The sequence below is a fragment of the Notothenia rossii genome (assembly GCF_949606895.1).
Source record: "Notothenia rossii genome assembly, chromosome: 10".
In the NCBI taxonomy this organism is placed as follows: domain Eukaryota; kingdom Metazoa; phylum Chordata; class Actinopteri; order Perciformes; family Nototheniidae; genus Notothenia; species Notothenia rossii.
This window is the reverse complement of record NC_136908.1, coordinates 55,894,104-55,915,441: the sequence shown is the minus strand read 5'-3', so window position 1 is coordinate 55,915,441 and position 21,338 is coordinate 55,894,104. Positions and strand designations below refer to the sequence as shown.

The 21,338-nt window shown below is 41.5% G+C and overlaps 1 protein-coding gene across 5 annotated transcripts in view; it reads right to left on the bottom strand.

Moving 5' to 3' along the window:
• Positions 1 to 21,338, bottom strand: part of celsr1a (cadherin EGF LAG seven-pass G-type receptor 1a) — an 80,950-nt gene that overhangs the window by 1,868 nt on the left and 57,744 nt on the right. For 4 of the 5 annotated variants that reach the window (XM_079656079.1, XM_079656078.1, XM_079656082.1 and 1 more), the window contains 28 exons: positions 20,652 to 20,815; positions 20,409 to 20,534; positions 18,019 to 18,185; positions 17,721 to 17,906; positions 17,422 to 17,535; positions 17,164 to 17,338; positions 16,920 to 17,061; positions 15,880 to 16,000; positions 15,574 to 15,757; positions 14,483 to 14,584; positions 13,021 to 13,115; positions 12,333 to 12,542; positions 11,854 to 12,037; positions 11,608 to 11,751; positions 11,331 to 11,514; positions 10,567 to 10,734; positions 10,352 to 10,478; positions 10,067 to 10,267; positions 6,322 to 6,496; positions 5,342 to 5,454; positions 5,105 to 5,184; positions 4,892 to 5,018; positions 4,254 to 4,379; positions 3,940 to 4,076; positions 1,883 to 1,989; positions 1,628 to 1,783; positions 934 to 1,179; positions 479 to 854 (listed from right to left, as the gene is read on the bottom strand). In XM_079656079.1, the coding sequence (XP_079512205.1) occupies positions 479 to 854; positions 934 to 1,179; positions 1,628 to 1,783; positions 1,883 to 1,989; positions 3,940 to 4,076; positions 4,254 to 4,379; positions 4,892 to 5,018; positions 5,105 to 5,184; positions 5,342 to 5,454; positions 6,322 to 6,496; positions 10,067 to 10,267; positions 10,352 to 10,478; positions 10,567 to 10,734; positions 11,331 to 11,514; positions 11,608 to 11,751; positions 11,854 to 12,037; positions 12,333 to 12,542; positions 13,021 to 13,115; positions 14,483 to 14,584; positions 15,574 to 15,757; positions 15,880 to 16,000; positions 16,920 to 17,061; positions 17,164 to 17,338; positions 17,422 to 17,535; positions 17,721 to 17,906; positions 18,019 to 18,185; positions 20,409 to 20,534; positions 20,652 to 20,815 (4,437 nt within the window). The remainder of the gene's footprint in view (positions 1 to 478; positions 855 to 933; positions 1,180 to 1,627; positions 1,784 to 1,882; positions 1,990 to 3,939; positions 4,077 to 4,253; positions 4,380 to 4,891; positions 5,019 to 5,104; positions 5,185 to 5,341; positions 5,455 to 6,321; positions 6,497 to 10,066; positions 10,268 to 10,351; positions 10,479 to 10,566; positions 10,735 to 11,330; positions 11,515 to 11,607; positions 11,752 to 11,853; positions 12,038 to 12,332; positions 12,543 to 13,020; positions 13,116 to 14,482; positions 14,585 to 15,573; positions 15,758 to 15,879; positions 16,001 to 16,919; positions 17,062 to 17,163; positions 17,339 to 17,421; positions 17,536 to 17,720; positions 17,907 to 18,018; positions 18,186 to 20,408; positions 20,535 to 20,651; positions 20,816 to 21,338) is intronic. The other variant, XM_079656080.1, reaches the window with a different exon arrangement.

The window sequence follows — 21,338 nt, the reverse complement described above, 5'->3', positions numbered from 1 at the left end:
CAGCGGCAGCAGCTTGTTAGCTTAACAAAAACCCCAACAGGAAACAAATTAAATAGTCAGAATAGCTTTTGCTAAAGCTAACAGAATCCACCTGTCAGCACTTCTAAGGCTTACTCACTAACACATAATAACTTATTTACTGAATACAAAATATGTATTTGTTTATGCCATACTAAATAAGTAAAACAAGCAGAGCCAAGCTAGCTGTTTTGGATTAGCTAAGAAAAAAAGTTTACTTTCTAGAATGTCAAACTATTCCTTTAACTATGGATCCTTTTATGATACATGCATATTGATTTAGTTGATGTAATGCTCAACCGATGTTATTCAACAATCTTTTCAAACCATTTATAGCATCAAATAGATTTTAAATCCTTTAAAAAGAGATTCAAATGACATTATGAAATGACGAGGAAGCAGCATTCATATGCTCTACTAAAAAACTAAAGGTCATTGTTACATGCCAACAGCTACTCACTCTGAATCAGACTCGTTGTCTCCATTCACCGTCCCTGACTTCAAGTGCATTGCTACCCCCCCGTTGGTCTCCCTGTAGATGGCGGGGGGCGGGGGCCCGGCACTGATCTGTTGCCGCGGGGCGACGGGCGGCTTGACGATGGAGCCGTTGTCGTGGTTCCCGGGGCGAGAGCCGTCGTTGGAGGCCAGCGAGGGCGGGCGGGACGAGGGGGTCATGATGTTGACGGAGGAGAGAGCCGGGGAAGAGGTGTGGTTGTTGTTGGGGGTTGAGGAGGTGATGGTGGGGGTGTTGTAGTCGCTCAGCTTCTCCCTCAGACGGTTCTTCATGTTCTTGTCAGTCAGCGGCGGAGGGTAGCTGATCTTGTTCTTTAAGATACCTGACACAGGACAAAGAGTTGTTACAAAGTAAATCACATTAACCAATTAAACTCCATTTAAAAAAAAATGTATCCTTACCTTTCCTCTGCTCCGGGTGGTGGTTGCTGTTGCCGTGCGGTGTGCTAGCGGGCGCTGCATCCCTGGCGTTCTCAGCAGGAGTTTCCCTCTCTCTCTCCCCGGTGTGGTTGAGCTTATTCTCCTGATGCAACTCCACGTTCACCTTGGTCTCCACCCTCAGCCTGTTTGCCCCGGGGTCCTCACTGTCACTGGCTGTGGTGGCGTCTGCCGGCCAGTAAGGCTTCACGTGATTGGATACTGATTCCACTGATGGGGAAGCAGAAATGTTAAAGCTAAAATCCAGTCAGCCTGAGCATTTGCTAAAATGACAGTTGCCAAAGGTTTGAAATTGTACTCAACATCAAATCCGGGCAGTGAGGAACTACTCATACTTTACTAATTGAATATCTGCGCTAAAAAGGTAGCAATTAAAGTCCTCATAATTCAAAAAAAATTGCCTAAGTCAGTGTTATACTACTATATAGTTATTTTACGGTGGCATTTATGTGCAAATTTAAACTACTACATATACTGTGATGATTTTAATTTATAGCATTCATCATCTTTTATTAATTCTTCATATATTTTGTCCATAATGTGCATCTGAAAACATAAATATTGCTTGGATTACAATGTTTTCCTATATACTATAAACGTGACTTAATTTTGTACTCAAGCATAAAACTTAGACATTGTATCTCATGTTGAGGCTTACCAGGACCTGCACCTTTTGGCGTGCTGTGAACGGGCTGCCTCTCGTTGTTCCACTTGGGCTTGACGTCAATGTCATCCTCCTCGCTGTCGGAGGAGTGGGAGGAGGCGTAGGAGGAGCTGTGTTCGTCGCCTGACAGTTCGCTGTCTGAGTCCGAGTCTGCAGAGACAACAAGAGAAGGTCAAAGATGAACCTTTATTTATAAAATTGACGCTTTGACCTCATTCTGTAACTGGATAAAGAGGTATGATGACCCACCATCTCCCTTGGTGCCCTTTCTGTGGAACAGAGGTCCGTCCAGATCTGTGTGGGCTAACCCTTTAGCTGTTCCTGAAGAGACACTGGGCTTCTGACCAGATTCCTCCCTGTGTGGATGGAGACAGATACAGAAAGAGAGGGGAGGAAAGTGGGAAAGAAGAGGAGGAGATTAAGAGGAGGCAGAGAGAGGGGAAGTACAGTGTCCCTGGAAGCCCAAATCGAGACGACTAATAATTTAAACATAATTACAAAACATTAAGGGGCTCCAACACAGACGAAAACATGCATCAAATTGTCAATAAAGTGGGTGATTGATATGCAACAGAAACAGCCATCTACTGTATAATAAGTAAATGTGTTTGAATCTCAGAGTAAGTTGTCATATTACTATTGTACCTTCTTTTTTGTACATCTATAGTTTGTTTTATTTAAAATGTTGTACTTCTTATATGAATTTATCTTATTGTGTTTATGTAGGTATCATTTTACTCCCAAGCAAATTCCTTAGTGTTCCTTACTGTATGTGTAAACCTACTTGGCAATAACACTGATTCTGATCAACCACAGATGCATACATAGTGTGTAATTCAATACTCATAGCTAATTGAATATATTCCAGGTTTGGTTTGGATGTTGGCTGGAAAGCAAAAACAACATTAAAGACTCCGACCCGTCTGATCTGAGAGAAACTTCTGGAAGTAGCTGGCGACGTGCCAACAGCCGCAGGGAAGAAGTGTGTGTCTGTATCACATTCTCCCTATAACAGGTACAGTCCCATCCCCCTTATTCCCCCAGTCTCCCGCTCCCCCCTCCTCTCATACAGGCAGCACGCCGCCACCCCGCTTCCAGCGTTTTCTGCTCTTGTTGACCCCCAGTGTGAGCTCGCGTTACCCCGGATGACAGATTTACGAGGCGTGCTGTCGGACCTAACCTCAGTTCTGTATAACTCTTCTCCAAACACAAGGTATATGTAACAGCACTTCACTGCGATGGAAACATGTCTGTGAGACGTGCAAACACAAGGCTGCAGGTGAGATTAGCCTGAGATGATACATCCTGGGAGGAGGGCTATCTCTCAAATGTCAATGTCTTTTTTTAGAGATTAATCAGGAATACACTTGTCCTCATGCTCAAGTGCAACATGCTAACACTTCAACAAATTAAACCATGCTAATGAACACCTTCTCAACTCAATAGATTATTTTCAACAATATTATTTATATTAGTGAACAGCTAGCATGGAGCAGTGGACACAATATATACCAAAATAAATGATACAACAGCTGTGCAATAAAACTCAAAAACCTACTTTAAAGGAGGTTATATTAATCAATTTTTTAAACTGTTTTCAGTGTGTTTTGGTCTGTTTCAGTGCTTTTAAGCTATATACAATTAACATGAGATATTGCAAACGCTTTCACGATTTTTCACTGTACTGTAAAAGCAATTATTGTACACATAGACATTTCTTTACTCCTTACATTAAAAAAACGTACATTTAACACTGTTCCAAGTCAAATGAACAGAGTTAGCAGCTTCATTTAGGACATAGAACAAAATGACAGCATGTATGTATATGTGGTGCGGTTTGGAAGCACATTTTTCATGATGCATTTCAATGAAAGGTGATTTTCCTGTATGTGTGTTTGGTTTTGCAACAAAGCCCCGTGCCATGCTAGCAAATCTCAGCTTCCTCTCTCATGCAAGCAGTTTCTCTACAGTAAAATTCATACGGCATGAATTTGTAGAAGAAAAGAAAGAAAAACCCTAAAAATGTAAAGATAATTCAAAAATATTATCTTTGGTTTGGATAAGGCAGAAAGTAAGGTGTGTGTGTGTGTGTGTGTGTGTGTGTGTGTGTGTGTGTGTGTGTGTGTGTGTGTGTGTGTGTGTGTGTGTGTGTGTGTGCCAATTATATGTGTATCTTCATATAAATTAAATCAGGGTCTTGGGTTGTGTTAGTATGTTTGCGACGTGCAGGGAGGAGGAGGTAAAGGACCAACAGTCACACAGAGTTCACGCAGTAGAAGCAGCCATGCAGTCAGTGAGCGTTGTACCTGAGTGTGTAAGCCAGATAGCTGCTGCGGCTCTTGGCTGACCTGAGTGTGCTGTCCAGGGACACGGTGGACTCTCCGATGCCCGAGCGGTACAGGGCGCCGTCTTCTGTGTACGTGTTGTTGCAGTTGAGAGAGCGCTGAGGACGGAGGGGCAAGAGGATGGAAGGGGAGGAAAAAGAGGACAGAAAACAAAAAAATAAGACATCTTTCGGAGCCAAAAAGTGGCAGTTAAAATGAAAGACGACACATAAAACGACATTGAAAGCTAGAAATGCCTTTACACCTTTAACATAATAAGAACTGCATCTACTCACTGTGAGCAAAGAGGCCCTGGTGGTGCTGGATTCGTCCTGAATGCTCTTCTTCCCTGTGAAGATGTTCTTGAGGTTCCTCCTCACCTCTCTGTTGAAGATGATGTGGAAGAAGAAGATGAAGACCCCCTGTGAAGAAACAGCAAAACAGATTGTTTTAAAAACTGGGGGGTAAGAATCAGATTGAGAAATGTTTTATTCAACCAAAGGACGAGAAATCAAGTTTCGTTACAGTTACCCATTCAAACAATTAATGAAAACACAATCAAAATTGTAAATAGAAAAAAATAAAAATAATAATGTATTAATTAAAAAATAAAAAATATACAAGCAAATATAATTTGTATAATAAATTGGGAGAAAAAAAATTAAATAAGGATACAAACTAAAAAAAACATATAATTACAATGTATCGAAACTAGTGCCATGATGACAAGGCTGAAAATGGGATCTATGTGTAATGCCGAATAATATATACAACTAAGATATATCAAAATAGTAGTATTTAATAGTATTATTGCCAATGTGATGTAATTATTGCACCGTAGAATAGTAGAAGATTAATCCTGAGTGATTGTATGTAACTGCATCATCAGCTGTTGATAATGATCATGAAATATGTTTAGGTGAACCTGTGCTACCTGCAGGCAGCTGAAGACGGCGAACAGGTAGTGGAATGTCATGACGTCGCTGTTGACCGCCAGGAGGCCGAGCATCCAGGTGGCGCTGATGAAGAGCAGCAGGAGGAAGGCCATTCGTAGTGCAGGACTGAGGAGGCCAAGATGCACATGGATCAGCACTTTATATCCATGTTTCTATGTTGTCCCATATATAGAAATATGAAAGTGACTTACATAGCTCCTGACTTCTCCACATCCTTCTGCCTGCGACCACAGGAAGCCTTCGCAGCCAGGATAAAGATCACTATGTTCACCTAGGAAGATAACATATGTTGGGGTATTTTATTTTGATATTTGAGACTTTTAACGTATATGGTTTAATCCGCAGCATTAAATGTTCAGATTACATTACAGTTTTTTGATAATCACGAGAACCAGTCATTTGGGGAATATCTTAATTCAGGCACATACCAGGACGACTACAAAGATGGGTCCTGCGAAGCTCCAGATGAGTGTGTCATGGACGGAAAGCCAGCAGAAATCGGGGTTCCCGTAACCCTGGGGGTCAAGACCTACTGCCAAACCTAAAGACACACACAGAAGGCACACACAAATGGATTTAAAGAATTGTACAATTGTTTTAATTACAAAAAGTCTTCTTTATCCCTGGTTCTCCTCTCTACCTCACCTGCAGTTTTTAAGGTAGTGCTACCAACATTCTCCTCCTTTTTTTCCAGTATTCTCTATCATCTTAATTACTTATTACTGGCATTTATCATTTGTTATCATTATCTGTTTCTATTTCTGGATCTCTGTATGTCTTCCTTTAAAAAATCTATATGTCTCTCACACCATGTCTCAAATTCCAATAATCTTTCCCTGGAATCTACTATTGTCAAAACATGTCAGCACAACGCACACCTTTTAATATATGACTCTAATCTTAACATGCATCAAAGGGTTATAAAAAAAATGGCAGGCTTGAAAGAGTGCAACTAATTGCCGATACTAGATGATTAAAATCTTGCCTTTATTTCAAGAGAGTGAAAGAAGATTTATGTGTTTGCGGCATGTTGAGGTTAAATTCCCAGCACACGCTTTTCATCCACAATTGGATGTTTATTTTATCCACGTAATTAATGCTACTGTTTTGTGTTTATTTAACATATTGTGAACATCCAAAGCTTTCCTCCCCCTTCAATCATTTTCCCACGAGGATCACAGCCTCTTCAGGACATACAAGTCACAGCACGAAAGCATCCTGCCTTGTGTGTGTGTGTGTGTGTGTGTGTGTGTGTGTGTGTGTGTGTGTGTGTGTGTGTGTGTGTGTGTGTGTGTGTGCGTGTGTGTGTGTGTGTGTGTGTGTGTGTGTGTGTGTGTGTGTGTGTGTGTGTGTGTGTGTGTGTGTGTGTGCGTGTGTGCGTGTGTGTGTGTGTGTGTGTGTGTCTCACCAGTGATAATAGCCGGTATGCCCCAGCCCATGGCGTAGTAGAACCTCATGTGGCCGTGGTTGATGTTACGCAGCTCTGTCAGCATGCGGTAGATGTGCAGCCCCTCCACGAACATCCAGGCGAAGGTGCACATGTAGAAGTAGTGGAGGAGGATGGCTATCACCGTGCACACAAACTGGGGGGAGATCAAACAAAAGACAGAGAGAATGGGGAGGAGGAAGAGAAGACAAAGTATGAGTGTACATTGTAAGGGAACCAGATAAGAGATATATTAAAAGCAGCTTTTGTCTTATTGTCATCCCTGATTTCCCTTTCTATAACATCCAGTAATTTCATTTTAAAAGTGCTTTTAATGCAATGTATTTTCTGTTAGCCGATGCTTTTGTTAGTGTATATTTCAATAATCGTTTATTGGAAAAAATGCCCCTATAAACCAAAAGTGCAAACCTTTTAAATGTAATCTTGTTTCAACTATGAAACATTTGCACTTCTATTGGCTAGCGCTCTAATACATTGTACAATCATGATAGGCTCAGGGGCGGGACATCTATAAGTTGGTTGACCAATCACAACAGAGCTGACCAGCTAACCAATCAGAGCAGACTGGGCTCTGGTTTCAGACAGAGGGTGAAAAGAGGTGCTGAAGCACAGGCAGTATGAGAACAATAAAGAGCTTTTTGAATATGAATACATGTAAACATGTCACAGAAGTAGCCAAAACACAAATATGAGCCTGACAATTAGCATAATATGGCCAATTTAAATAAATATGTTTATTGTATATGTCTTATCAGGCTCCAGCTAATTTCAATGGGGATTTTTGACACATTTTGATTGAAATCAGGATTATTTACAGCCCTATAGCTAGCATGCATACCTCTTCTTTTTTTCAATGATTAATGTCTTTAAATAAAACAGGTGGATGTAATCTATCTCCACACTCTTTTATCTCCTTCCCTCACTATTTCCAGGTCTGTTGCTGCACTGGAAGAATGCAGTGTGTCAGGGAATGTCCCAGCAGTTGGAACTGTATTTGAGTGTAGCTGTGTATTGCTGCAGAGATCAGAGACAGTAAGAAAGAGACTGCTTTGACAGGGTTATAAATCATGCTGCAGATGGCCCTGGGCACACACTGACAGCATTCCACAGTTGAGAGACACACACACACACACACACACACACACACACACACACACACACACACACACACACACACACACACACACACACACACACACACACACACACACACACACACACACACACACACACACACACACACACACACACACACACACACACACACACACACACACACACACACACACACACACACACACACACACACACACACACACACACACACACACACACACACACACACACACACACACACACCTAAGCACAAGATAGAGGACTCCACGTACACTTAGGAATTAACAGAGATGGAAAAAACAAATGTGTGTTCTCTCTTTTTTTTTTATCTGTGCAGACTTGGCTTCTGGTTGCAGGTGACGCAGCGTGTTGTCAGTCAGAGATTGAATCCCCCTCATTGCAGTCAAAACACTGTGAGTCAGTACGTTTCTGCACAAACGTACTGACCCACTCCTTATCTACTTTCCTAGTTTGTTAGTTTGTTGGGCTTTTACTGGGCTTATTTGCTTAAGATTAATGTCTTTGTTTGAGTTATTAGGGCGATGAAGACATTGCTATAGCAGCATCGGTCTTTGCAACCTGGGTTTACTGAATTTTCACAGAGACCATTGAACTCAAAACGTACATCTGGTTTAGCAAGACTACTCATTGCTGACACATTCATTTGAAAGAACACTTTATTACAAGAGATGCTAAAAGGTTAGCTAGATATTGTTCTAATAGGTACATTACTTAACATATTTTCTGACTCCTCTCCACTGTTATGATTGGCAATTGACTTTTGATGATGACTGTTTAGGATGGTTATGGTTAAGCATAGTTAGATAGTTTTGTTTTTCACATGTCTTTTATTAAAGAGCCCCAACAGGTTGCCAAATAAGACAAAGGCCCTGGGTATGATTCAAACATCGAATTAATTAGACTATGAAAATTATGGATTAAACATATGGCATTTATGACACTTGTTACGACCCCCTCCACTCCAATAGAGGTCTCTGTCTTTGTGTTCTGCTTGCTGGCTCTTGTTTGTGTTTCAGGCGATCAACCTGATGAGCCACACCTGGGCCGTCGACTTATAAGGCCAACACCAACCCATACTGCCCTCTCACTCTTCTGTTGGACACGGCCTCGTCTTTGTTTCTGCACATTTTCACACACCCATACACGCAATCATTACTGATAACTGACTTCCACATTTATTAGGTTTCTTTGAAGACCTTGGTTTTTGTGGTATTGCAAATAAATATGCTTTTTGTTACACTTAACTTGTCTAGTCTCCCATCTTTGTTGCAGCCTATGAGCCAGGCCGTAACACACTGCAAGATTGTCACATTACTACATCACTACACTTAATGGACTAAGCCGATTGAAAGTGACTTACCATAAGTGCACCCAACCATTTATTTATTATCTCCTTATGTCTCCCCAAGGCCTACCAAGTGTGACCTAACCTCATGTCTTCTAAAATTAGCAAGATCTCCCGTCAATTATCCGATTAATAATGTCTTCTGTACCACATACATGCACAAGATTTATCAAGTGAAAACTGAGACGTTGTTTTGGGAAACCTTCCCCAGTACCTACCGCCCTGAAGCTGGCTTCTGGAGACAGGTACCAGTCACAGCATGTCTCCACTACTGGCACTACGAGGTGTGTGTGCATGTGTGTGGTGTGTGTGTGTGTGTGGGACTCCAAATGGTTGTGTCAGCAGACTTCAAAGAATTCCCACACTTCTTGATCCTGTACTGTACTGCATATGACCTACCCAGCTCCAAACTAGGTTACGGCTTTAACATGATTAGCTTATTCGATTTATCAGGATATTGCACGTTTTTTATAGTTACAAGGTAACAACCAGCTGCGAGTATCAATTCAATAGAATTAACCTATAGAGGGTTATATTCGGAGATAGCTTTGGCTACCAGCACATTCCTTATTATTACAGTCATTAGCCAAGCCTCAAAACTCATAATCTGTCAAATAAAGACAGTCTCAGGTAGGCCTTGGTTCATTCATCCTAGTAAAGCCCCAGTCAGTGCCATGTTAAGATGGCAGCCCGCAGGCCAAACAAATAGCATTCAGTCTTTAAGTCAGTAAACACTAGATTTGAATCCCCCTTCAGGTTCCACCATGCCACAAGCATAGGAAAGTGTTGTGATCCTGTACCGTATATTTGTTTTTTTCCATTTAGTTGCACAGGGCACCATTAATGTACCTTCTCCTGATTTATATATATATCATAGCATAGGAATACTTGAAAAGAGGTAAGACTAATTTTCTGTAATATACAGAACTTCTTGTCTGGGATGACCAGAGTTAGCTAGGAAAGGCTATTCAACATCCAAAAGTTAACGTTTAACTGCTGCAAAATTAAGAAATGTATAAGTAATGAATCAACTATTGAAATAGTTAGCTAAAGTAACGGATAAACTGTTAACAGAGTTAGCTTAAAGAGATAAACGGGTGAAATAGTTGATTAAAACTAAGGGTTAAATACTAAAAATAACTAGTTAAAAGTTTTGAATAAGCTGCTAAAAGTAATAACTAAAAGTAATGGCTACATTTTTAAATTGGCTACAAAAACACTCACCGGGTTGTCCGTCTGATTGATGCCGAGCAGGAAGATGAGTTCAGAGAAGAAGAGCGCTGCCACAAGGTTCCTGTGGATGGCGTGGAGGTTGGAGCGGAGACGGCGCAACAGGCACAACAAGATGAAGGTGAGGAGGAGGAGGAACAGGGAGACGGACACCGTGGTGTAGGTGACGATCTTCAGAGGGAGAACGTCACCGTGCTGGGGGGAGCAGAGCCAGGAGTCAATGACAAAGTCGGAACATACGTATCTTAGTTCGATGTTTATGGATCTTCTTAGACATACCTCTCTCTTTGAAATGTCCATGAGCACGGCGAAGCTGGTCATGTGGTTACACTGGCAGCTGATGTGGCTGTTGTTCCTGTTGAGCACCTCGCAGCCTTTAGCCGACCAGCCGCCCGTACCTCCGATCCTACACACACACAACACATGAAAGTTACAACTTCACAGCAAACGTCATGAATGCTTTTCTCAAAAGTTCATTCCCGAGTCCAACTCACGTGATGGAGTGGTTCCAGAAGACACACACAGGTTTGGTTCTCTCCTCCGTCTCCAGCATGGTGTACTCCAGGGTGATGGGGGGGTCCAGGATGGGAGGAAGAGGCGGACCCTCGCTGTGCACCGAGGCGCTCACTATGGCTGTGTTGATCACTGGGCGGTTGGGGATCCTAGAAAAACATACAAAAATACAATCAAGCATGACCCAAAATTGTTTTAATTAAATGTTTTAATCACTGACCTATAGTAACTGTAGCTTTTTATGGCTTTATTACACAGACGCACACACACACTCTCACGAACATTAAATCATACTGTACATAACAGACCCACACCTATTTGTTGAATGTCTTTGTGTTCCTTCTGTTCCTAACATATTCTTAGTAGATTTTTCTCTTTCCAAACACATAGTCCTGTTCAAATGTTCTGTCTAACTTCAGAGGATTTTATAGGCACTGATAAGGTTGTTCCTTCAAACATGCCTACAGTAAATATTATGAGAGAAGCAGTCACATGGTTTCTTCAAATTGTTAAATGATGCATTATAGTCAAGTACAGTTGAAACTATTTAGAGTTCAGATTATATATAGGCTCTCTTTCATTAATTCGTTTAGATTTTGTTTGAAATTGACTAGATAACACTTCATATTTTAATCGTAGCTAACAGCATGAGACATCAGTGTCATACAGTGTGGCAAATAAGGCAGTTTAAAGGTATTTGAAGAACGATTAAGTCATTAGTAGCCCCTAAACTTTAAGTGTGTACCTCATACTCCTGCGGTCCGGGTCGTATCTTTCCGGAAGGAGTTTCCCTAGTGTTTTATACACTATAACCACGGCAACCGGCAAAGGGGCAGCTGGCTCAAGATAGCGTCGTTTCCTGTCAGATACTGTTTGCTCTTCCTTCTGTGGGGCATCGGTCTGAGTAGGCAGGGCAAGGGTGGGCTCCACTGGAAGAAGATAGCAAGAGATAAATTGACACTTCTTTTACACGTTTGAAGTTTTGCAGCTTGACAAATGCTTAGTTTCTGCAGCTTTCCTACCTCTGTGGGAATGAGTGCGGAGGTTGAACTGCGGGAAGTGGACGGATGAGCCAAGCTCTTTGGAGTATTCCTCCTGGATGTCCTGGAACCGAGGCAGCGTCGCCCTCTCCGGATCCGACACATCCAGGTAATCCACGGTCAGAACTGGAGAAGTGGTAGAGAGAACAGGATACGTAGGCAAAAATTAAGAATGATATCTCCGATGTGAGAACTCCCTTTTAGGCAACATGTGATTATGGCACTCACTCATGTTGTCAGTGACGATGGTGAAGGGTTTCAGGTAGGTTTTCCTAACGTTCTGTGCTAGGGTGTTGGTGTATTCTTCGAAGTTGTGCAGCAGATGGGCGGTGCCACCTTCAGTCTTCTGGATCTGATCCCAGTGCTCCTTGGTGTCAGGATCCAGTATGGCGCTACCTGCACGCACCAAGTTCTGGAAAATGAAACCATAATGATTTAAATTACTGCAAGTAAACGTATCATATAGTAATTAAAGAGCAGTAATGTCACAATGGTGGAAACTTTGAAAATGCATTGGTGGATGAAGTTGCTCTATTAGTGAGAACCAACCAGTGGAGGGCAGTGTGCCACCAGTGCAACCAGAGCTACAGACTGGGATAAAAAGGTTTTAAGATATTTCCATTGAGGGATTAAAGTTGGGATCCACTCAGGAGAACAGGTAACCACTAGAATTATTTATTTAAGTGGTCCATGCATCCTGTTTCTACCTCATTGAACTCTGCATCCCTCATGGCGGTGAGGTCGAAGCCCGCCTGCCGGCTCTCGTACTGCAGCACGTGGTTCAGCAGCTGGGCGGCCGTCTTCACGTCGTTGCCGTAGTAATGCTGGGTGTTGTTGGTGGCACTGTGCAGCATGCGCACGATGGTCTTGGAGTGCTCACTGTCCATCCTGGAGCTGTTGCGCCGCAGGTCTTCATTCTGGGAGAAGGGAAGGGTGAGAGCATTTAAAAAGAACAAGCAAGTCAAGGCAGAGGCACATTGAGTGGGTGCGATGACACATGAGAGAAGTTGGTCAATCACGGGATTAGTGCAGTTTTGAGAATTAGACTCAGGTTCAAACACAATAGGTCAAAAATGCTAATCCTATGAAATCAGTCAATGCAATTTTTCTTTTAGATAATTTCAAGTAATTATTATGATTATTATAAGAAAGATCAATCCAGTGTTGCGCCATTACAAGTGCAACAAAAGCCTGACAATATTTATTTTGAAGATGTTACTGGTTAGGAATTCAAATATAAGAAGCGTTTACATTTTCAGTCTTTTCAAATAAGTAAATAGATTAAAGTGCAGGACTAGCTCAAGCCACATTATAACTTGATAAAATGTCATTACTTTGTAAAAGATTTCTGGCCTTAGTGGCCGTATAAATGTTATTTTTTCATTTAGCTCTTACCAGTTTCTTCAGATGGGAGAAGGTGACCGTGGTGCAGTTGAAGAGCTCAGGAGATAACCAGCCCTTCTCCTCGCTGCAATGGCGGATAGCAGTACCTGTAAAAATAGAAGGAAAAAAAATAATTAAAGAAAACGTCTCACAGACAAACAGAAAGCAGTCAAGTTAAAGATCTATTCATTTGATTGTATACAATATGTTAACAAAATGATAATCAGGCACATTCAAACATTCTTTAGTGAAGGTTACTGGGGCCGTGTGCAAACAGAATGGCATACGTATTACTCATATAAGTAGAAACTGTTCATTTTCACAAGAAAAATTCTATCTATATTTGATTAAAACGTACTAAAAATGCAAGAATTTAGTCATAAACCGCTTAAAAAGTGTAAAACTCTTCCCATTTTAGTGGTTTAAACATTTCTAACCGTACTGATTAGTTCCAGTCTGATAAAGTTGGAGAAAAGATCTGATCCAAATGAAAAGTCTCTTCCAATGCCTTTGTTTGAAGATAAGAAATGTCTGAAGCACTCGCCAGTTGGAGCTAAGAGAGGGCAACGAACAGCGTTAGCAAATAAATTCCCCTTTGGGTTTGGAGAGACAACAATAGGGTTGCCATAGTGACCGCAGTAACTGGGGGGTAACCAGGAAAGTGACGGCGCTTTCCTAAGGGACAGGTCAGTGAACTTGAGTCACACACACACACACACACACACACACACACACACACACACACACACACACACACACACACACACACACACACACACACACACACACACACACACACACACACACACACACACACACACACACACACACACACACACACACACACACACACACACACACACACACACACACACACACACACACACACACACACACACACACACACACACACACAGTTACCGTCAGCTCTCAGTGTACCTGGTGTTTTTCCAAAAGTCTCTACACACAAAGCCTGTACGCAGTTGGCCAATGAGAAATCCCCGTCGGATTAACGGACCAATCAGAGAACCTGTGTTTTTAAGCTTCAGAGAGAGTGTGCTTACTTGACTTAAAATGCATTAAGTCACAAACACAGCCACCCAGCTTCTGAATCCAGCTGTCATTACTCAATTAATGTGAATACTTTGACACAGAGGCAGGCCTGTTTTTTTTTTTAAGGTTCAGCAGGACATTTTAATCAAATACTTTTAGAATCCAGTGAAAACATATATTTTTTGTTAGATTGTTTGTTGGCGGTTGCTGAGTTCAGATACTGCCAATCTTCTCACATTTTTTTTAAATTAACCGATTTATAAAATATATTAAATGTCTGCTACCAAATTGTTTGCTGGGTTCTTTAAAAATGTGAAAAGTTGAATGTGTGTCGTATTTGAAGATTTTCAGTTTCAGTTTTGTTTAAAGACGCAAAAAAAATAGCAAAATCAAATAAAAATACATTTAAATTAGCACTCACCAATAGATCCCTTTGGACAGTTTATTGCGGCGGGGCGTCCGAATTTGGTCTTTGGCCACCAGATGCCTGCATCAAACGCCTTGGGACAGACCTCGTACACCACTGTGGAGGAAAGGACAAATAAAACAGATTTCTTTTTAGGTGTTGACGTGGTTTTTAACACAATCAAATAGTTAACTCCTGTATATCTGGGTTGAAAAATCTCCAGGACAAACCAAGCTTGTTTATAACTCCTCGTACTGAAGTTGAAAAATCCCTCAGTGTTTTCTTTTCTACTTTTTAGACACTTAGCCTTTCCTTAGCGATCATTTCTTTAAAACACGAGACATGATGTCATTCCTAAAGGCAGCGTTGACAGATCCTGCCATGGATGGTCACATCTCAGTGACCCGCAGGACCTGACCAAAGAAACCTCTGGCTTGTTTCATCCCTCCATCCACACTCCCTCCTTGCCTAGACCAATAATGATTTAACCCTTTAGATCTGAAAAAATGTCTTATGTCTCGACTGAAGAGTACTTGAGTAAATGTACTTAGTTATATTTCACCTCTTCTTGCATTAATAGTCAAAACACGTTCTGCACAGCTTCATATTGGGTGGAACAGTTCGCACATTGACATTTGTTTTCTCTTCCATTCATCTGTACTGTATTGTCCCGCTGCCAAGCCAGCTCTCCAGCCAGCCTTAAATCTTCTGCTTGACTGGTCTGCGACAAAGATGCGCAGTTAGCTCGAATACAGCACCGGCAGCTGTGAGCGACAATGTTTGTCTCCTTTTGACACTTTGCCAATTCATGCAAGCTCACTTGAACACAAACTAAACTTTTAAAGGAATATTACAACTAATCTAAAATGTTTTTCTTTCTTAAAATCCCCCCTCTTTACCATGAACACCTTTTTTTAATTGGGCAAATGTATCAGAATTCAAGGCTTCATTTATTCATTGATAGTGTTATAGACTGGAATGAGTACATTTAACATTTTCATAAAAGTTATAAAGGCTTTTTTTAACCTTCAAAGCTAATATTAAGGATGAGTCTTCCTCAATTTCTTATTTTCTTGCCGTAACATTACATTCTGTCGGGAACATACCCTCGCATCCAGTGGGAGTGACTTCAGCGAAGGGGTTATGACAGCGGTTACACTGGCGCCCGATGACTCCTCCTTTGCAGGGGCACTGCCCGGTGATGGCGTCACATGTTCGAGACTCTGAGCCAATAGAGAAACACTCGCAGGGGTAGCAGGTGTCCTCGCCTTCTGGCCGATAGTGGTTTTCCTGCAAGAGAAGACATTATATTTACTCGGTTAAAATGAAGCTTTAGATGTGCTTTAAGTGCATTTTTAAGGTGATTCGATGCTGTTTTAACTGAACCGTGTTGTATTATGTATTCCTTTTACCTTGCAGCGACACTCTCCAGTGGTCTTGTTGCAGTCTTTATGAAATCCTCTGTTAGTATCACAGTGACAGGGTCCACACATCGGACTGCCCCACCAGCCCTGAGGACACGGTTTCTCCACTCTGTCGTCAAAAACAACGGCACATTAGTTAAAGTAATTGATACATTACCAATGTATTAAACTAACTGAGATTGTGACAGCGTAAAAGATGCCACACAATAGGAAATGCAGGTTAAAGGCTCAAGCCACATGCAAAGTACATTCAAATGCACTTATTTATTAACGTATTTCCACAGCTTGGACAAAAGGCTCCATATCTGATAGTTGACAATCTGTCCAGTTTATCTGCAACTAAACGCTGTCTGTCGCCCTGAATCTAGAATAAACTTCCCCGACGCTTTAAAGTCAGGTAACCAGGTGTGACCCATTGGCACAACACACACACTGAGTCTCTATCTCCCTCTGGAGATCTCCGACTGGGAGATGTGATCTGATAGGGGGACGAGCAGCAGTGTGAGGGCAGCGGTGACTAAACATGTATGGAGGATCAGTCGGGCATGGAGGGGGAATCCCACATCCTGCTTAAGAGAGGGAGTGATGCGTGTCATAGGGGTCAGGGTTCAGGGGAAATGGCTGCTTCTCAATCAGGGCTGGCTAATTCCTGTGTGCACTCAGACAATGCAGATCCAACACTTTCTGCACATAAACATGTGAGTATTTCCTTTTTGTTTCTTAACCCTCTCTCTCTATGTGTATAAACAATCGAGCTCAGATTACTGCCTAATAAAACTGCTCTCAATGACAAAAAGAGCAAGAGCCTAACATAAGATAAGTGTGCTTTTCTCTGGATAGAAAAGACTGTCTCCGAGGAAGCATTTAGCATGCTTCTTTAATTGCAGTTAAAATAAATTATTTATAAATGGTTTTTTTAGCATTTGAAATGTTTCTTGAGACAAAGAAGATCATGGTGTGCTACTGGGTCAGAATCAAATATAATAAGGTTTCAGAAGGCGACAGAGTTTGTTAAGAAGGGACCTTACTTGTTTTCACAGTATTGGCCAAAGTGGTTCTGACCACAGTCACAGGTGTAGCCGTGGGAGGAGCTTGGTTTGCGAACGCAGGTGGAAACATGCTCACAGGGGTTGAGCTGGCAAGCATCCACACACTCCTTACCAAAATAACCTGCAAGACAAAGAGAAAACAGCGTGGAAGGACAATCAGACGTTGCTGAGAGACAAGTAGAGTTTTAATCAAGTGGATGTGTTTTGGTCAAGTGTATATTACCTGGGTCGCAGACACAGGTGTGTGTGCTCCAGTCATCGCTGCAGTGACTGTTCTCAGGGCAGATGTTGGAGTCACAGGGGTCGGCCACGTCACAGCCATCCTCCACGTGGATCTTCAGGCCCTTAGCCATGTTCACGTTGGCAATATTGGTAGACGTCTCGCCCATACGCACACCCTGGTGGAAGGCACACAATATGGTTAAGAAGAAGAGAAATTATAAGTGGTTGAAGAAAAAACAAGATTAGGACATGCACTTACCTGGATGCATCCGACAAATCCTTTTCTGACATGGTTTCCATCTCCAGGCAAACCTCCTAAATGAAGAGTTTGCAGCTTCAATCCTGGGAGTTCATTACCGATCTCCACTGACTTCTGCTTAAAAACACAGAAATGGACAAAATTAAACACATTTCTGGATTTAGCATTTAAAAAGCCTTAACTTATTTGAAGACGATGCAGTAGCACCTGAAATGGTTAGGTCAGCTAATATTCTCACAGGATTTGTTGCTGTTCTGAGTTTGAATCTTAATGTTATCTCAGATGTTTTTATCCATTACCTGGTTAACGCCGTAGTCCAGAGAAACAGAAGCCATGTATTTGATGTCTTTTCCGTCTTTAACGCTTCTCAGTTCTACCAGCAGGTGATGCCACTCCCCGTCATTGACCCGAACTTTGGGGAAGCTAAGTGACGCTACCAGCTTGTCCCTCAGCAACACCTCCATACGGACCTGTTGCTCACTCACCTGCGTGGAGTACAGATTACAAATAATGACAAGACTGTGGGAGTTGCATTTTATGATGATGATACCATTTTTGCTTACGTTTGTTGACAATGTGCTATATACTGTATCTCACCATGAGGTTGATGGTGGAGTAGGCTCCGGCGTTGACCTGCATTAGGGTGCCAGCAGGCTGCCTGGTGCGAAACATGAGGCCCATGTACCAGGGAACAGCCACGGTGATGTCCATCTCGCTCCAGGAGATCAGAGCCTGGCCGTCGAAGAACTGAGGAGAAGGCATCACTGGACAAGAGAGGGGAAAGAGGAAATATGATTTGTGTTTCAGCATTTTAAGGATAATTATGTGCCACATTAATATTGAAACGTATCCTCTTAAGTGAAGAGAAACAGAAAGTAAAACAATGGGGAGATAAGTAGAAACCATGTCTTTGTGACAGGAAGCAAAATAGTAGATAGGAAAAGTAGTCTTTATTTTTGAGAAACACAAGCATTAACAATTCCACTTTTATGTTAAAGAGGCAGTTTTCAATTATATTTTAACTATAAATATTCTTAAGTGGTTGCTTTGAATGTAACGTATTTTAATTTTTGAATTAAACATATGGCTTAAGAATGAACAGCTTGGTTACGATGCTTAGCCTATAGGCCTATGTGGATTTATGCTTGTTTACATATTTTTCTTCAGTATGGGTAATACAATTGCTGTTTTATGATTTATGATTTCACAGTTATTCCTCAATGAACATTCCTGTCCAGACAGACATTCTGAAAATCCACAGTAAATCCAACGCACAAATCACATGCTACAGTATATAGACAGTAAGGTCCTGTACAGTAAGGGCTGAGAGAGAGATCATGAAACACACACACACACACACACACACACACACACACACACACACACACACACACACACACACACACACACACACACACACACACACACACACACACACACACACACACACACTCCTGATGATATTGGTGATGTTTTTAATGTTGTTAATGATGTCAGGACTTATGTCCTAAATGTTGCTGTATTATCGTTGTATTGTTTTAAGTGTCGGACCCCAGGAAGAGTAGCTTTTGTCGAGAACAAAAGCTAATGGGGATCCTTAATAAACATAAACTCTGAGGGTCCATCCATCAGCACAACATACAAAGTGTTTCCTCCCACATAATAAAACCTGTATGTCCTCAGTTCCCCAGGGCACATATTTCCACAGAAGTGTTCACCAATAAACACCTACACAAGCTGTAATTATGGGACAAAGCAAAACAAAATTCTCCTGTTAGCAACACTAGCTTCAGCCAGACTCGTTTACCAAAGCTTAGTCATACATAAAGTAAAAACAAAATCAGCCACTCCTCATTTATGATTAACTTATCAACACTCAGCTTTGAATAATAAGAATAAAAGAGTCCACAGGCAGAAAGCTGCTTTAAGCTAAATGTGAGCAGGTAACATGCTAACATTCTGGAGTTGAGCAAGTAAGATTGACCAGGTTCCTCTAAGTTCAGCCACACATTTATTTCTTATATTCATTATTAAGCTTTTTTATATTTACATTTTCTTACTATTTTTTTTAAAGATCAAAGAGTAAATCTTAAACATCTAAGTTTTCAAATTCTGCCAAATCAGAGCTTGCATTTGATCTGATCTACTCTAAGTTAGCATTACAGAACTCATCCCAAATCTTTTAAAATATGGTCTACACTTTAAATGTGATCTGATAGAATAAAAAAAAAAAAGGTGGATGAATAAAAGGCTGATTTCAGTCTTTTCATGTCGGTCCAGTCTGGATCATTTTGGCAGAAAATCCACCATAACAAATCTCCTGTTTCTCGTGTGGCAGCTAGGTGTGCTTTGCCTCAGTCCAAATGTGTCAACAAGCGACATAACAGCCAAAAACCTCTTCCCAGCTTGCTGTGATCACACCCCAGCTTAGATACTGGATACAAGGCCTGGCGCTGGCTAGGCGGCTACCTCATAGACGAGAGGGCAAGAAGAGGAATTCACACCTTCGCACATTGTTTGGAAGATCGCCCCGAAGGAGGAAATCAAAGTTCTTTATTTACGAAGGAAGAACATGAGACTATGGAAATAGCAAAATAGTTAATACCCTACCTACATGTATTTATCAATAAGTACTCTGTATAGGTCCTTGTCAGAGTAACATGAGGGAACACATATAGGAGGTCAGTGTGCGCATGTGTTTGTTTTGTTTCATCCTTTGTCTGCTGTTTAGGTGAGTCAGAGAGTTTGTTATTCTCCTTTGACTTCAGACCTGAGGCTATCCTTAGTGTTTGTACAGTAGAAAGCTTCACCGTGAATCTCCATTGAATCTGCTGCATGACTCAGACTGACTCAGGGGCGGAGCTCTTTATCCCTTTTGATCTCCCACACACACTCTATTTCCTGGAAGTCCTTCAGACTCACACACTTTGCACTTACTGTTGGTAAACACACACTTTTTGATCTTCAGAGATAAGTCTTCTTCTCACCTTGTTCACAATTCTTGCCTCCATAACCGATTGGGCAGTCGCAGCTGTACGTACGCCACTTGCTGACACACACTCCTCCGTTCTGGCACATGTCGTCCGTGCAAAAGTTTTTCTTTGCTGGACAACCTTGAAATTGAACACATAGATTGTCATGAATTTGTGAAGAGTAAGTAGATAATCAGCAAGAGTATTTGTCCTAGCAATGTTGAGCATGGCTTAAGTTTACCACGCAGCATATCATACCTGCCGCAGTGCCGTTGTTGGCGATGTAGCTGGCCATGTCGATGGGTTTGTTGTCGATGGTGAGGTTTCTCATGCAGCCCACAAAGTCCATGTTCCTGACCGGGAAGTCCTCAGGTAGGTTGGGAACCCCGCCCAGCAACAGCGGACCAGTCAAGTCCAGTGACCTGCAGAAGACATAGACAGAAAATGGATTAGGGGGAAACCCAAAATGTAGAAAATCACCTTTAAATACATATTTGTCAATGTTTAAAATAAAAGAAACCAGAAAAATAAGAGGCCTAACTGTACACATGCACACACACTTATTTGCATCTCTACATAGTTGCAACAAGGATACCACAGCTTTGCAAAGAGTGTAACAAGTGAATCGAAAAAAATATAATTTTGAAAATTGTTCTGGTCGGTGGCATTTCTCAGGTCACCTTACTGGTCTAAAACTTACATTTGTATTTTATATATTATAAATACTCCTGACACCTTCTTAAAAAATATGGCGGTATGTGACATCCATAGTGTGCCTTGTTCAAAGTTAATACAACATATTGCTAATTATGGTAAATTCAAGTTTAAACTGAAATGTCCTTCTGTGTGCCTTAATCCCACTCAAAACATTCTCCACAACAGAACAGGGTATGTATATTTGTATATTTCAGCAAGAGTATCCTCCAAACGCCTCTCAGCCTCTGT